This window comes from Schistocerca serialis, chromosome 7, assembly GCF_023864345.2.
Source record: "Schistocerca serialis cubense isolate TAMUIC-IGC-003099 chromosome 7, iqSchSeri2.2, whole genome shotgun sequence".
NCBI classification, from domain to species: Eukaryota; Metazoa; Arthropoda; class Insecta; order Orthoptera; family Acrididae; genus Schistocerca; species Schistocerca serialis.
The window spans coordinates 334,948,699-334,964,329 of NC_064644.1; the positions used below are offsets into that span (position 1 = coordinate 334,948,699).

At 39.1% G+C, this 15,631-nt stretch overlaps 1 protein-coding gene across 2 annotated transcripts in view; it reads right to left on the reverse strand.

Annotated features, from left to right (window-relative positions):
- Positions 1-15,631, reverse strand: part of LOC126412073 (myotubularin-related protein 13) — a 251,951-nt gene that overhangs the window by 158,721 nt on the left and 77,599 nt on the right. For both annotated transcript variants that reach the window (XM_050081473.1, XM_050081472.1), the window contains exons 7-8: positions 15,054-15,362; positions 5,838-6,038 (exon numbers count right to left, since the gene is read on the reverse strand). In XM_050081473.1, the coding sequence (XP_049937430.1) occupies positions 5,838-6,038; positions 15,054-15,362 (510 nt within the window). The remainder of the gene's footprint in view (positions 1-5,837; positions 6,039-15,053; positions 15,363-15,631) is intronic.

The window sequence follows — 15,631 nt, forward strand, 5'->3', positions numbered from 1 at the left end:
CTTTTATCTGGATGTGGTGAGCTCTACTGAAGGACAAGGTGTGTCTTTAAAAGGGATTGTGGTCACAGCAACCTCGTGAGAGAAAATATCAGCTCGCATACGTAAATAAGTACATAACGGATCGCTAATAATCTTAGTTATTCTCCTTTTTAATCCAATTCAGAATTTGTACATTATTCAATGTATCAATAAGATGTAATTGCAAAGAAGTTAATGTACGATTCACGTAGAGAATACCCACATTTGTAATGCTACTAAAATTATTTGTTACAGATTACAAAAGTGGTGTGACAATTACCAACAGCAAAGCAAGAACAGAGGATCTGCAGTCTGACAAGGAGCAAATGCCGCAATGGTCTAAAATAAAAGATAAAGAAGAGCTAAATTATATTAAACATTACACCTCAAGCCATTCCGGAATAAGTCAGCCTGAGAGGCAAAATATAATTTACTGAATTTTGTCTTTGTTTTCCTCCAAGGTCTTTCTGTAATATCCATATTTTCGTGTTTTGGGACAGTAAATGCAGATGATTTCAATTTTTTTGAGAGCTATACAGCAGATGTTACAGTTGCACTTGTTAATCCAAGGAATTTTTGTCTTCACATTACATGCCCAATTTGCATAATCATTTGTCTTACTGACCACTACACCACTTACTCTGTGATTATCTGAGCTAGTACTAGAGGTTTTTATTTTAAGTTTAAATTATTGGCAGTTGTACATCCCACAGGAAACTAAAAATACTGATTAAGTAGTAATATCAAAAGAAGGTTAGTGAACTATTATACTTTATGAATACCAACTTTTTGTTACATAATGGATCAAAGAAATAAAAAGAGAGATTTTGTGAAATCAAGAGCATGTCCTTTAAAATTAGCTGAATGTAGAGTAAAATACAAGGAAAGATTACAAGATTTCAGAAGAAAGAGAGAGAAGAACTTAGCAAACTTACAGATTGAAAAGAAAGGAAGAAAGGATTGGGAACAAGTAATATCAAGAAAATGAAGCCAGATCACTCAAGTCAACAGAAATTTCTTATTTAGGTTCATATAAATCTCAGCATATTTTAGAAAAGGCAGTGAGAAAAAAATAATCCTATTTCCAGACAATTCAACTAAGAAGAATGCTGTAGTGAAGAAATTAATTGTTGCTATGACAAGGTTTTCTAAATATTTAAGCAAACATACAACATATTCATACTCCCTCAACCTTAATTCTAACAGCTGCGCAGTTCCTCTCCTCGCCCCCAAGCTTTAATGATTTATCACTTAATTTAGAGAATGAGTTCGCCCTTTACCGTCCTCAGCAGACACATTGGAATACTCAGATATCTGCGAAGTAAACTAAATGAAACAAAACAATACACCATAATTCACATCATGCAAGTTTCTTACACACAGAATACTGCCCACCACAGTGGCCCAAAACACTCGAAAAAACAGAAAGAATAATGTGGCTTCACAACTTAGTGTTATTACAATTATCATACAGCAGAGAAAGTAGCATCAAATTGAAAAAAAGTTCCTAGTGTTGACCTGGATTGCAGCCAGAGTTCCTTTATATGAGAGATCAAAAAACAAGCTCTGAGCCACTGAAACAGTTGTACAAAGGGTGCTTGATAATTATCAACATGCTAAATAACTTACATATACTTGCTTCTTTCTCCTCTGTTCATCAGTGTCCATGTAGTTGCCATAACAGTTTAGTCATGTGTTCGATAGTTCAAAAATTAATAGCCACTGTATAGTTACTGCTACTAGAGCCATGAGAGTACATTTATAAGAGACATTTAATTATTATTGGCTGTTGTCAGTATCAACATATGTAATCATTCACGACAAATATTTTGAATTTTCCTTTCTTGCTCTGTTGCCGATTGTCTATACAATTCCTCAAAATTAATCGTGTAAATTGTGATATGCCTCCATGAATTTTTATGAGATAAATTAATATCTGCATTCATTACATACATAGTGACAAGCCACTTAACCTAACCTTATAGATCCCCGGGGGGGGGGATATTTCTAGCTTCAGCAGTGTGGGCATGGCGTAGTTACATATTTACATGTTAGTAACAACTTCTTTATTATTTCAATTTGTATTTGTGCAAAGCAAAACCAATGTTTTGTAACGTCTCTACATTGTAAACTGAGGATTAGACTTAACCTCACGTTGCTCCTCAAATTTTTGTCAGTCCAAGTTGATCCTACTTCACCGCAATATAATCTGGGATTAGCATTTACAAAACATGGATTTCCAAGTAAAGCTTGATCTAAGATCATTTTCTGTGTTAATCTAAGATCAAATGCTTTATATTATCATCCGTAAATCTGCTGAATTTGAGACAAATGGCAAAATGGGTCTCATGAAACTAGACAACTACAGATACACTTTGCCGAATTTCTTTTTATTATTCAAGACAAAATTCAGAGTGCTCACTGGTCACACAAGCAAAGTAACAGTTTTTACAACATGTGTTTTGAGTGCTGATAGAATATTTTCTTTTGCTATCATTAGTGATAGATCTAATACATGGAAAGATTTCTGCTGCATCTTTTTACATAAAATTGTGGCTAAACTAAAGCTAAGGCTTCCCTGCCTCAAGAAGTTGACAACTTGTTTGCTTGTCTTTCCAGTTTAAAAACAAGTACACCTTATCTACTTTGTGTTCAGTACAGAAGGTCTTTTGAACAATACGGACTGATTATTCTTTCCCCATCTCAAGGAATAAGTGCAGTGGATGTTACCAGAGGTACAATAAGAGAAAGAATGTGGAAGCAGGTGAAATCCAAAAAAATAGCACATTGGCAGTGATAAAGATTTTTAGCAATGTGCAAAAACTTAGATTCACACAAAAACCATGTTTTTGTTCCTAATAAAGATGTATTTTCTGAATACCTGACTCTCAGTAAGACTGTGATTAATATCAGACACTTTCCTCACATTCAAAAATGTCTTTTCTGCTTTACGACAACAGTAAGTTTGAAACAACCAAATATCGTATTGCAACTGAGGATTCAGCCCTTCAAACACATGTCACACATTAAGAAGCGTATACTGATTTTTCTGAGAAATCAGTTGTTGCAGATGAAGACATATACCTGAAACAGAAGCTGAGAAGGATGCAGAACTGATAAGCACTGACTTAATGAAAAGCTGCTCCAGTTGCTTCTTTTAGAACTTTATTAAGCTCACACGTCTGTTTTCAGCCTTTACATCTGGACATTATCAAGTGCTTCTGAAACTTATGCTGTACAGAAGCAACAATGAAAGATCATTTGATGTTACGTCTCAAGAAAAGTTTCAGATGCACTTGATAATGGCCTTACATCAAGGTCGAAACTGCCCGATTGAACTTGGGTCAACTCCTTGAGTTTGTCTTCATGTATAGCACCAGGTGACAGGCTGCGCTGACCAAAAACCAGCAATAAGCAAAGTGCCTGCTGGCCAAGGTACCAGCACATCCCACCAGCACCCGCACTAATCACTTCTGCCAGAAGTGGAACTTAAGACTGCCACACTTTCCAGATGCCATGTAGACCACCGAGCATCATCATCTTCTGCTTCGATGTGGCAATTCCTCTCGGCTGTATGCCCGGGAACCCATCCTATGCAACACCACATGGCTCGCATCATCATCTGCCGCACTTTGTCTGAGTATGCGCAGGCAGCTGGATTTTACACCCACATCCAGTGTCAGTGTTCCGTCACGGTTCGGTTAACGAGAGGAGTGCTACCACATCTTCGACTCCACCTTCCCAAGCCATGTTCCCACAAGGGTTTCCCTTGACTCCAGCAGCAGTAATAAATCTGGTGTCGCACACCAGATCTCTCCCCTCCCTCCTCCCTCCTAACTCCTACCTCCTCCCTCCCCCCCCCCCCCCCCCCCCAAGTAACAGCATTTGGAATACTGTGGGCCGTGTAGTGTAAATAGTGCAGTGGAGTGCAGTGCACACACAGTACGAGGTGTGTTTATTACTACTCTATACCCAGCCATTTTGCCATCCCTTTACTGCCAAGTGCACCAATGAAGCAGTTTTCGGATGCTGCCAGACAATGTCAGACAAAGTATTGGAAACCATTCTTAGCCTGCACTGTTGAAAGACTCCAATACCAGCAAGGACCTCCCGTGATTAAGAGGTAGTAACTCATTAAATTTTACCATAAAATTTAAAGAAAATAATTTTCAGGGAATAAAATTTACAGTTTAACCTAATGTTCCTCTTATGTCACCTCTTCAGGAGGTCCCAGATTTGCACTCGGGATCCTCTTTCCCTTCAAGACTTCTCTTCTGGTTTCTTGTTTTCTGCCTTCTTTCCTTTACCAGGTCTTCAACTGACTTTTCAGCTGCAGAGTGGAAATGTAGATCAATTTTTCTCAGGATGTCTTAAGTGAAATTTCCAAACCAAAAGCCCATTCTCTCTAATACCTTCATCCTCCCTATCTCCCCATCATTAAATACAAGAACTGCATCATTAGTTTTAATTCTGACAACTGTAGCAGATGAAAATGTGGTTTTAGGGAATCCTTTCCACATAAGTGAATTCAAAGACTCATTTTCATTCTGAATTTTGCTGTGAACACACTTTCTTAGATGTTCAGGGTCGGCTGGAAATCTTTAAGTGGGCTTGGAAGGCTACAATTTGCAAGCCTCCCCTTTTGAATGTAATCCACAGAATTGTCATTCATCGAGCTAGTATTCAGAAAGTGGGTTTAGCAGGAAGGTCGCATCACACATTTAATTATTTTTCATGCACTTAGAATGCAATTTCACGATTGAATCTTTGATGTTTGGGAACTTCCTGTCCCCAAGTTCTACTAAAAAATAAATTGAAAATCAACATTTTCATTACTTTCACAAATGTACCCCGTTAAAACATCTTCTGTAGCCTCTGTGAGAGTGGCACTAAAAATGAAGACACTACGGTTATGTTTTTTAAATCCATGTCGAAAAACCAGACGAAAATAGCACATCCTTTGTTAATATAATGGAAGGAAACATTCCACGTGGGAAAAATTATATATAAAAACAAAGATGAGGTGACTTACCGAACAAAAGCGCTGGCAGGTCGATAGACACACAAACAAACACAAACATACACACAAAATTCAAGCTTTCGCAACAAACTGTTGCCTCATCGGGAAAGAGGGAAGGAGAGGGGAAGACGAAAAGACGAAAGGAAGTGGGTTTTGAGGGAGAGGGTAAGGAGTCATTCCAATCCCGGGAGCGGAAAGACTTACCTTAGGGGGAAAAAAGGACAGGTATACACTCGCACACACGCACATATCCATCCACACATACAGACACAAGCAGACATATTTGAAGGGTCTTAATTAAGAGTTTTCAATATTTAACTAGGTAAGATTTCAAGCTTTAAGTTGAATTACTGCATGTCTCAAGTATTTCACTCTTCACGTATTTTTATTTAAAAAATGAGGTCTATAATTCAAATTAATACACAGAATTTCTGCAGCCCATACATTCATGTATGTTCTGTATTTTTCTTGTCCCCTAAGAAACCATTAATTTTCTTATTTAACTATAATGTAAAAAAAATAAAAATAAAATAAAAAATCACGGGTTGTCCTTTATTCTCCACATTCAACTGCGAATGAATCATATGCCATTTAGAGGAAGAGATGTTAGAGTACTGGATGATAAACCTCATGAAAAGTTTGTGATTGACTTGTTGACACATGGAATGGCTCAAAAGTTATGTACCGAAGTATATTTAGTAACATGGCACAAAAGTTATACTTTCTATTATTAAATGATACTTTATTTAAAGATTATCTTCTCATTTGCTTTAATATAATTTCTTCAACTGTTACAAACCTGAATATGGGCAATTAATAGGCGTTGATCCTGAGCCTCCAGGCGAAATAATTCACTAAGACTGCTGTACAGTTCATCCCACACATCGCAAGGCCTCCAAGGTGGACCACGTTCAGCCACAAATCCAGTGAAGAACATGCAGTCCAACACACGAGTTGTGAAATCACAATCCATCAAACATCTTTCTCCTAAAAAAGCTGCCTGTAAGCAATGAAAATAATTTTACTACATATGGAATATCACATTAGCAACTGTGCATTCGCCCTTCTCAGGATACCAAAGGAAGGAAGATTTGAGTCTAATGTCCCAACAACAACAATATCATTAGAGATGGAGCTCAAATTCAGCTGGGGGAAAGGTGGGAAAGGAAATTAGTTATTCACTTTCAAAAAAACCATCGCAGCATCCACCTGAAGTGATTTAGGGAACTCTCAAAAAACCTGCAGCTGGATAACTGGACACAGATTTGAGCTGCTATTCTTCTGAATATGAGTCTAGTGTCTTATGACAGTCCTACCTCACTCGGTTTCTGAGCTACAATTTTTGCAAATTTGTTGACTGACCGTCGACCGGCAAAAATGGTTATACATTGCTTACAGTATCATTCATGCATTGCCATGTAATGACAAAGTGTTACTGAGGCATCATGATATTCACCCGAGTCAAATCTATGCATGTTATGGCTCCCACTCTTCCAAAATATATATGATCAGGGCTGTGTTTACTCAGTACATGCAAGTCAGTTCTTGTATCGAGTCTTCTAATTCAGCCCTTCGTTTGTCACAACTTGGATTTCTGCATTTTCATCAAGAGTTTAGATGCAGCATCTAGTACCATTAACAGCTGCAGCAATTCTAAGTCTGTTTGAACATGGAACTCTCATCTGGTTGAACAGAAAATAGATGCTTGTCAGCATGCAGTGAAAATTGCAGCCTATATCTACAATTACTGTGTGCTCATACCGTATTTACTTGCTTTTGAGATTGTTATTTCCTTTTCAAAACAACAATGGCAGCCACTGGTTTGGGTCCTGTCATTACTACAGGTAATTGTGGAAGTGATCCCACATATTTACAATTCTGATATACAGAATTTGAATGCAAACTAAATGCAACTGCAGTTCCTCCACCATTCTTCAAATCTCTGTCATGGCAACTGTACTTTGCATAGCATTTATTCAGGGTTCTCAGGTTTCTTACTGTGTGTGAACACACTTTCCAGCAGATTATACTTCTCTGACACTTGCTGGAAAGTTAATGAGATGATATTGTATACAATCGCCTGCCTCTTGGGAGGCACCTATTGTATGACATGTTTCAAGGCAATGAGCAAATCATTGATTTCTCAATGTTTAGTGAACTTGCTGATGTCCGACAGTGTTATGGGAGAACTTCTGTTGACTTTGATAAAAGTGGGCCTGTCCTTGCCTCTGCGAGGTGTTATTTGGTGGCTGCCAAACACTGTTCATAAAAGGCATGATTCACGTTTCAACAGAGCCCACAGTTTTAACTTTTCACTAATAATCAAACATGTTGCTTAATTTTAAGCTGACAATTTTCCTATAATGTACTTTAATTACTTTGCACTACTCTAAACATTTGGTTCCAAAAATATACCCCAGATTACTTGGTAGCCAATGTCAGTTGTTTCCTTTTACTGCTGGATGTCCAGGAAATTTATGGTACCACTCTTGAGGCCACTTCTGAAGTGATAAGTATTGTATAAAAACCAGCACATAAAATGCAAATATTCTTACCTGTAACAATTAATTTCACATAAACTATTTCACACTTTGAATCTTGCTAGTTTCAAGAGCATTTCTCATAAAAATGAAATCACTGTTTTTCATGCACTTGAACTGCACCTTTGTAAATATTTCACTTGACCCTGACAATCTCTTTGGTTATGGTATATTGATAATTTTTACTTATGGACCGACTGACAGCAACTGAATAAAACACAATTTTAATGCCATACGCATTTCGCCTTTATTTTCTGCAAGGCATCATCAGTGGCAGGTTGCATGGACAATTTCTTACATATTACACTCCTGTTGCGTTTTTGGTGTTGTTGTTCTTATGAACGCCAATTTGCTGTTTTTTCCACATTCCACAGCACTATGCACTGAACACTTGTTTTAAAGCAATGTTTTGGTTTCTGTTACCGACTGTCAAAAAAAAAAAAAAAAAAAAAAAAAAAAAAAAAAAAAAAAAAAAAAAAAAAAAAAAAAAATCATCCATAAGTAAAAATTATCAATATACCATAATATTACACGCAACTGAGGAAGACAGGACTATAAAAGTTGAAGAATCTCTTTGGTGTTTTTATCTGGTTTCAACGAACTGTGTCTCCTAATATGTTGCAATATCAATATGGTGAAATAATTTGTGACTGACTGCTCATACAAAGGAAAATGGTTCAAATGGCTCAGAACACTACGGAAATTAACATCTGAGATCATCAGTCCCCTAGAACTTAGAACTACTTAAACCTAACTAACCTAAGGACATCACACACATCTATGCCCGAGGCAGGATTCGAACCTACGACCGTAGCGGTCGCACGGTTCCAGACTCTAGCGCCTAGAACCACTCGGCCACTCCGGTCGGCAATAAAAAGGCAGAAAGTGTTGTTATGCTACGAGTGTCATCTTTAAAGAAAGAACCGATTTGTAATGGGGTAGGAAAAACTTTATTTATAAATGTAAATTGTTTCACAAACAACAATATGCACTTTTTTTTAACTTTTCAACATAGTCACCATGAATGTTTAAACATTTGTCAAGTCGTCAGACCAGCTTTTGGATCCCAGCATCAAAGAACTCTGCCACCTGACTGTTAAACCAGTTAGTAACAGTTTCTTTCAACATCTCATCATTTTCTAAGCACTTTTCACCAAGAAATTACTTCAGTTTCGGAAACAGATGGAAGTCTGACGGTGCTAAGTCAGGGCTGTGTGATGGATGATCTAGTAATTCCCAATGAAACTTGTCCAGTTGTGTCTTTGTTCTTGCTGCAATGTGAGGTGGAGCATTGTTGTGAAGCAGAACGACGCTGCTAGAAAGCAGTCCCCACTGGCGATTTCGATAGGCGCCTAAGCTTTAATAATGGTTCACAGTACGTCTCAGCATTTATTGTCAATCCTCTTGGCAAAAAGTCTAAAAGAATAATGCCTTTCCAGTCCCAAAAAACCATGGCCATGATTTTCCGTGTTGAAAGTCTTGTTTGAATTTTTGTGGTTTCGTCGGGGAGTTTGAATGATGCCACTCATTGGATTGATGTTTATTCTCTGAAGTGTAGTCCACAATCCACATTTCACACGGTTACAATGTGACTCAAGAACTCATCCCCATCCTTGTGATAGTGTTCCAAAAAGAAGGTGCCATTCACTTTGTTTTGTGTCCTGTTAACATATTTGGCAACTGTCTTGCACAAATTTTTTGTTGCGAAGTTCGTCAGTAACAATGTGAAAAACTACTGATCTCGAAACTTGCGGAAATTTCTGATACAGATCATCAATAGTGAAATGCCTGTCTTGGCGAACTGCCTCCTCAACTTTTGTGTGTCAAGTCTTCATTCATGACACTAGGCTGCCCAGAACATTCACCATCATGAACATTTGTCCTTCCTTCATTAAACAGCCTACACCATTTATGCATATTTCCATCATTCATTAAACCTGCACCACAAACTTCAACAAGCTGCCAGTGAATTTCAGCAGGGCGAACTTGTTTTGCATTTAAGAACCGAATAACAAGCGCACTTCACAACTGGTGGGATTAATGATTGACATGGAGACAAACAAAGCAATACAACCATACAATCAACCCCAGCAGAGAAGCTGAACATCATGGTGGGGTAGTGGGAGCCGGGCCAAGAGTGGACGACAGTGAACAGACCGTCATGTGACAGGACACGTAGATGCGATGCGCTTCAAAAATGACCCTCGTAGATACCACCATACTAAAATTTATGGTAAAGAGCAGTAAGAGAAGGAACTTTCCAAACTTTATTTACTTCTATAATTAGTCACCAGTGTCAAAGGGAATACTAAATTAGCTGCTTTCAAAATATATTAAGCAGCAAACACTTACATGGGTAACATTGCACGTGGGAAAAAATATATCTAAAAACAAAGATGATGTGACTTACCAAACGAAAGTGCTGGCAGGTTGATAGACACACAAACAAACACATACATACACACAAAATTCAAGCTTTCGCAACCAACGGTTGCTTCATCAGGAAAGAGGGAAGGAGAGGGAAAGACGAAAGGATGTGGGTTTTAAGGGAGAGGGTAAGGAGTCATTCCAATCCCGGGAGCGGAAAGACTTACCTTAGGGGGAAAAAAAGGACAGGTATACACTCTCGCGCGCAAGCGCGCGCGCGCGCGCGCGCGCGCAAAGAGTTTGGGCAGAGATGTCAGTCGAGGCAGAAGTACAGAGGCAAAGATGTTGTTGAAAGACAGGTGAGGTATGAGCGGCGGCAACTTGAAATTAGTGGAGGTTGAGGCCCGGCGGATAATGAGATGAGAGGATATATTGAAGAGCAAGTTCCCATCTCCGGAGTTCGGATAGGTTGGTGTTAGTGGGAAGTATCCAGATAACCAGGACGGTGTAACACTGTGCCAAGATGTGCTGGCCGTGCACCAAGGCATGTTTAGCCACAGGGTGATCCTCATTACCAACAAACACTGTCTGCCTGTGTCCATTCATGCGAATGGACAGTTTCTTGATGGTCATTCCCACATAGAAAGCTTCACAGTGTAGGCAGATCAGTTGGTAAATCACGTGGGTGCTTTCACACGTGGCTCTGCCTTTGATCGTGTACACCTTCCGGGTTACAGGACTGGAGTAGGTGGTGGTGGGAGGGTGCATGGGACAGGTTTTACACCGGGGGCGGTTACAAGGGTGGGAGCCAGAGGTGTTTGGGGATTTCATAGGGATGAACTAAGAGGTTACGAAGGTTAGGTTGACGGTGGAAAGACACTCTTGGTGGAGTGGAGGAGATTTCATGAAGGATGGATCTCATTTCAGGGCAGGATTTGAGGAAGTTGTATCCCTGCTGGAGAGCCACATTCAGAGTCTGATCCAGTCTCGGTAAGTATCCTGTCACAAGTGGGGCACTTTTGTGATTCTTCTGTGGGAGGTTCTGGGTTTGAGGGGATGAGGAAGTGGCTCTGGTTATTTGCTTCTGTACCACGTCAGGAGGGTAATTGCGGGATGCGAAAGCTGTTTTCAGGTTGTTGGTGTAATGGTTCAGGGATTCCGGACTGGAGCAGATTCGTTTGCCACGAAGACCTAGGCTGTAGGAAAGAGACCGTTTGATATGGAATGGGTGGCAGCTGTCATAATGGAGGTACTGTTGCTTGTTGGTGGGTTTGATGTGGACGGACGTGTGAAGCTGGCCATTGGACAGATGGAGGTCAACGTCAAGGAAAGTGGCATGGGATTTGGAGTAGGACCAGGTGAACGCATTGTGGAAGTGCGGTGTCGTTGACAGGTACAAACAGGAGAGAAGGAAAACTTACTCACTTTTGGAAGAAATCCTTTTTCGAGCTAAAATAGACATGCACCTGCACCTTCACACCTACACGGTGCTGGCTGGACACACAATAAAGGGACTGTAGTCTGACTAGTGGGGGTGGAGATTGTGTTGGGTGAAGTGGGTAGGTAGAGAGAGAGAGAGAGAGAGAGAGAGAGAGAGGGAAGAGAGGGTGGGGGAGGGGGGCGCACATGTACTCTAGCTCCAGAAATGATCCATTCCTAAAGGTAGTTTCCTTTTCCCTTTGTGCGCCTGTTATCAACTCCATCCATACTCCCGCTATTTGGGGAGTGGGCTCCATTACTTTGAAATTATCTACATATATTAAGTTTTTACTTACCTGAACTAGTAATACATTTGTAAAACTGTAATGCCTGTCTGTTTGCTTGTCTGAACAAGCTTCTCCAAAACTACTAGATGAATTTTCATGTGGTTTTCATAGCCAAGTTAAGCAGAGCTTGTGGCAGGCTTTATTTCATCAAAATTGGTCACAGTAAAAATATGTCACAACCGAAAGTTTTATTCATACTATTATTAAATATGCAAAAGTAATTATGTCTGTTGTCTTTTCACAACTAACCTGCTCAATCAATTTTGAAGAAATTTGGTATGGAAATAACGTGAACCTTGAGGAAGAACATGGGGAACTTTAGAAAGCATTTAATACAAGGCATTTATTGATTAGAAGAAAATTACATTAATTAGGGAAAAGATATTTACCCTTTGAAATAGCTATTTACTATTTGACTTTTGATCTTTATTGTATTTATGAAAACACTTTTATTGGCTGATATATGCTACATGATATGATTCGAAGTAATGAATATAATGCTTATGCACTCTTCAATGTGTTTTCCTATACTTCCACACTGTGTGTTACATAATCTCTATATATGAAAGGAAATGTCCTGACTGAAGGACACCTCATTGCCCAGCCCAAACCACTATGGACAGAAACTTTAAATTTGGAGGGTGGATTAATCTTACACTGTCGGCTTCATTTAAGAAGGGTAAGAAAAGGTTTTTTAAAGATATGTCACTATTACGGCAACTTTGAAGCTAGAACAGAGAAAACTGGTACAGTATTTCGTTTCTCAATCACAAATAAGAAATACTTGTCTCACCATTTTTGGAAATTCAACCCCTAAAGAGGTGAAACATGTGAGAAAGTTTTTTAAAAAATAATAAATCATTATTCAAGAACTACAAAGCATTTTTAAAACTACATCTATGAAAATTGATATTTGACTTCTCAGCTAGAAAAATACGTGTTTCAACATTTTTGAAAATCCAACGCATAAGGCAGTGAAATAGGGGACGAAAAGTTATGAAAATATTTTATTATGAAAGCAGAATCAGGTTTTGGTCAGAAGTACGAAGTCTGTTCAAAAGATTTTGAAAAATTCGTAATTTCATGCCAATGGAGTGAGAGCGAAATGCGGTTGGCATCCCTGCACACACCTGTGTTTAATCTGTAATTGCCAGAAATTTCATTGTTGTATGTTTGTTAGTTATTGTTCACTGCTGCACTGAGTAGAACATGGTGTCGCACAGACTACAAATTTCGAAATGACAGAGTTAAAGGAGCAACGCATCTGCATTAAATTTTGCATAAAACTCAAGAAAACGTTTAAAAAGACACACCAAATGATGCGGGAAGACTATGGTGATGAGCACTTAAGCCACACTCTGTGTTACGAGTGGTTTACACAGTTTAAAAATGGCCAGACAAAAGTTGAAGATGACCCTCGTTCAGGACGCCCTTTGATGTCTACTGACAACATTCATGCAGGAACGTCAATGAAATTGAGCCTGTCAATCGAAGACTGACTGTCCGAGAGATTGCACAAGAATGTAAAATTTCAGTTGGATAATTTCATTAATCCTAACACAGCATCTCAGAATGCATTGTGTTACAGCCAAGTTCATCCCACAGTTCATGAGTCAAGACCAGAAAGACCTTCGCCTCACCATCTGTGAAGATGCTTCTGGATAGCACAAATGAGAACAAGATGTTTCTTAAGAGAATCATAACTGGTGATGAGACGTGGGTCTAAGGTTATGATATTGAGACCAAGGTTCAGTCTTCACAATGGGTCAGGAAAGGTTCTTCAAGAACAAAAAAAGTTCACCAGGACAGGTGAAATGTCAAAGTCATGCTCATACTTTTCTTTGACTTGGAGGAATTAGTTCATCATACATTCATGCCACAGGGACGTACTGTTAATCGATGGTAGTATCAGGATGTGTTGTGGTGCCTGAGAGAAAATATGAGAAGGAAACAGCCTGAATTGTGGTGTGAGAATTCATGGCTCTTGCAGCATGATAATGCAATCACACATCCATCCTTGTCAGTGAGTGACTAACACACAAAAAACTAAATCACTGGGCTGCCTCATCCTCCATACTCTCCAGACCAGCCTCCTGCAGACTTGTCTTTCATTTCCAAAATTGAAAACTTTGTTGAACGGACGACGATTTACAACAATAGATGGGATAAAAGAATATTCACAGGCAGAACTTCGTGTGATCCAGCAAGAAACGTACCAAGACTGCTTCCGGATGTGGAAACGGTGTTGGGACTAGTGTATAAATTTTGGAGGGGAGTATTTTGAAGGAGACCATGCACCATAAAAACTAAAGGTAGAAAATTTTTTAGACAAAGTTCCAGAATTTTTTGATCAGACATTGTACATTCGGAAAAGACCATGCCTCTGTGGCCTAAAATAGTGTGAAAAGTTTAATTGTTGCAATTTGTGAACTAAACCAAAGAAAGCTATTTAACCATCACCATGACAAACTGGCTTTGCCAGAACTGCATAGAAAAAGTGAAAGAGCTTTAATACACTCATTTTTCAGTACACCTAATATATGTTTATAAAACTATTTTTGTTGTAATTGCTATGCAAACTTATCATTACTGATAAAAGAATGTACAAGAATATACATTTAAGATGATATAATTCAGTACTGGGTGTAAGAGCGGCACTAATAACTACAGAACAACTTATCTGATTTCTCTCTTTCCTTTTTTAACTTGCTATATTAAATTAAATTAAATCCGTTCAAACACTTTAATTGTGCTAAGACTGGCAGCTATGTAAAGGGTCACTAACTCTTTTATAGTGCGTAGATTTACATGTGAGCAGTGGGCATAACTACATACAAATTCCATCAAAGAAAAACAAAAACAAAAATCTGTGGAGGCCACAGTCGACCTGAGTGAAGCAGTGGGCACATATCTAGTGTACGAGGATACTTCAATCGCACAATGCTTAGATGCATGCTACTGCCCATGCCCCTCTGTATGCACTGCCCAGTAGCAATGCTACACATGTCCATCTTGCACTGGGACACCTCAGGAGATGGGAGAGCAGGCCACACATCACGAGCTACGCTTACCCAAAAGGGCACACACACGAGGGCAGCTTTTGTTATTGCACGTACAGTAACTCACTTCCTCACCATCATTCATCAACAGAACTACTGATAAGTGAGCACAGTTGGGGGGTAACAGCTAGTTTTTAAAATACAATTTTTCATTGTTTGACAACTCTATGAATCTGAAGTGACTGGCAGGTTCTTGAACTTCTAATATCACCAAAAAATCTACATTAGTGTACTAAAGTCATCTTAATATAACATTAATGCAGAAGAATTCTACTTCATTTACCTTATGGAATGTTATAACAGGTTTCGGATGAATGCGTATGATGGTGAGGCAGCTACGATAACCTTGTAGTAAGGCCGCAAAAGTACGCATGAACACGGCACGGAGTTGTTTGTCAAGCAATGCTGGAGGGGCAGGAGTACGGGGGGAGGGTGGTGGGAAGGCAAGGTCAGCTGCTGATAGTTCTGGCTGCAAAATGAGTCCCAGCGCTTCAGTTGTCTGGCTCAGTAGTGGCTCTGGTAACAATGGCAATGAAACACCATCAGGTACCAAAATAGAGCCTCCATCTAAATCTGCCACAATCACATCCATCTGTAAGAGAGAGAACACATACACATGATTAATTTCCCATGTAAACTCCTTTGACAAAAGCAGAGGCTTACCATTGTATACATAAACAGACATCAAACAACTATAAACGCTTTTACAGCAACAGATATCACTCAATACTATCCCATCCACACAAGGAACACACTACACTATTATTTATCCTGATAAGAAGCATTTGAAAATTTATATAAATTACTCAGTCACAGTTTACAATACTCTAATAAAGTTTAGAGCTCGCCCCCCCCTCCCCC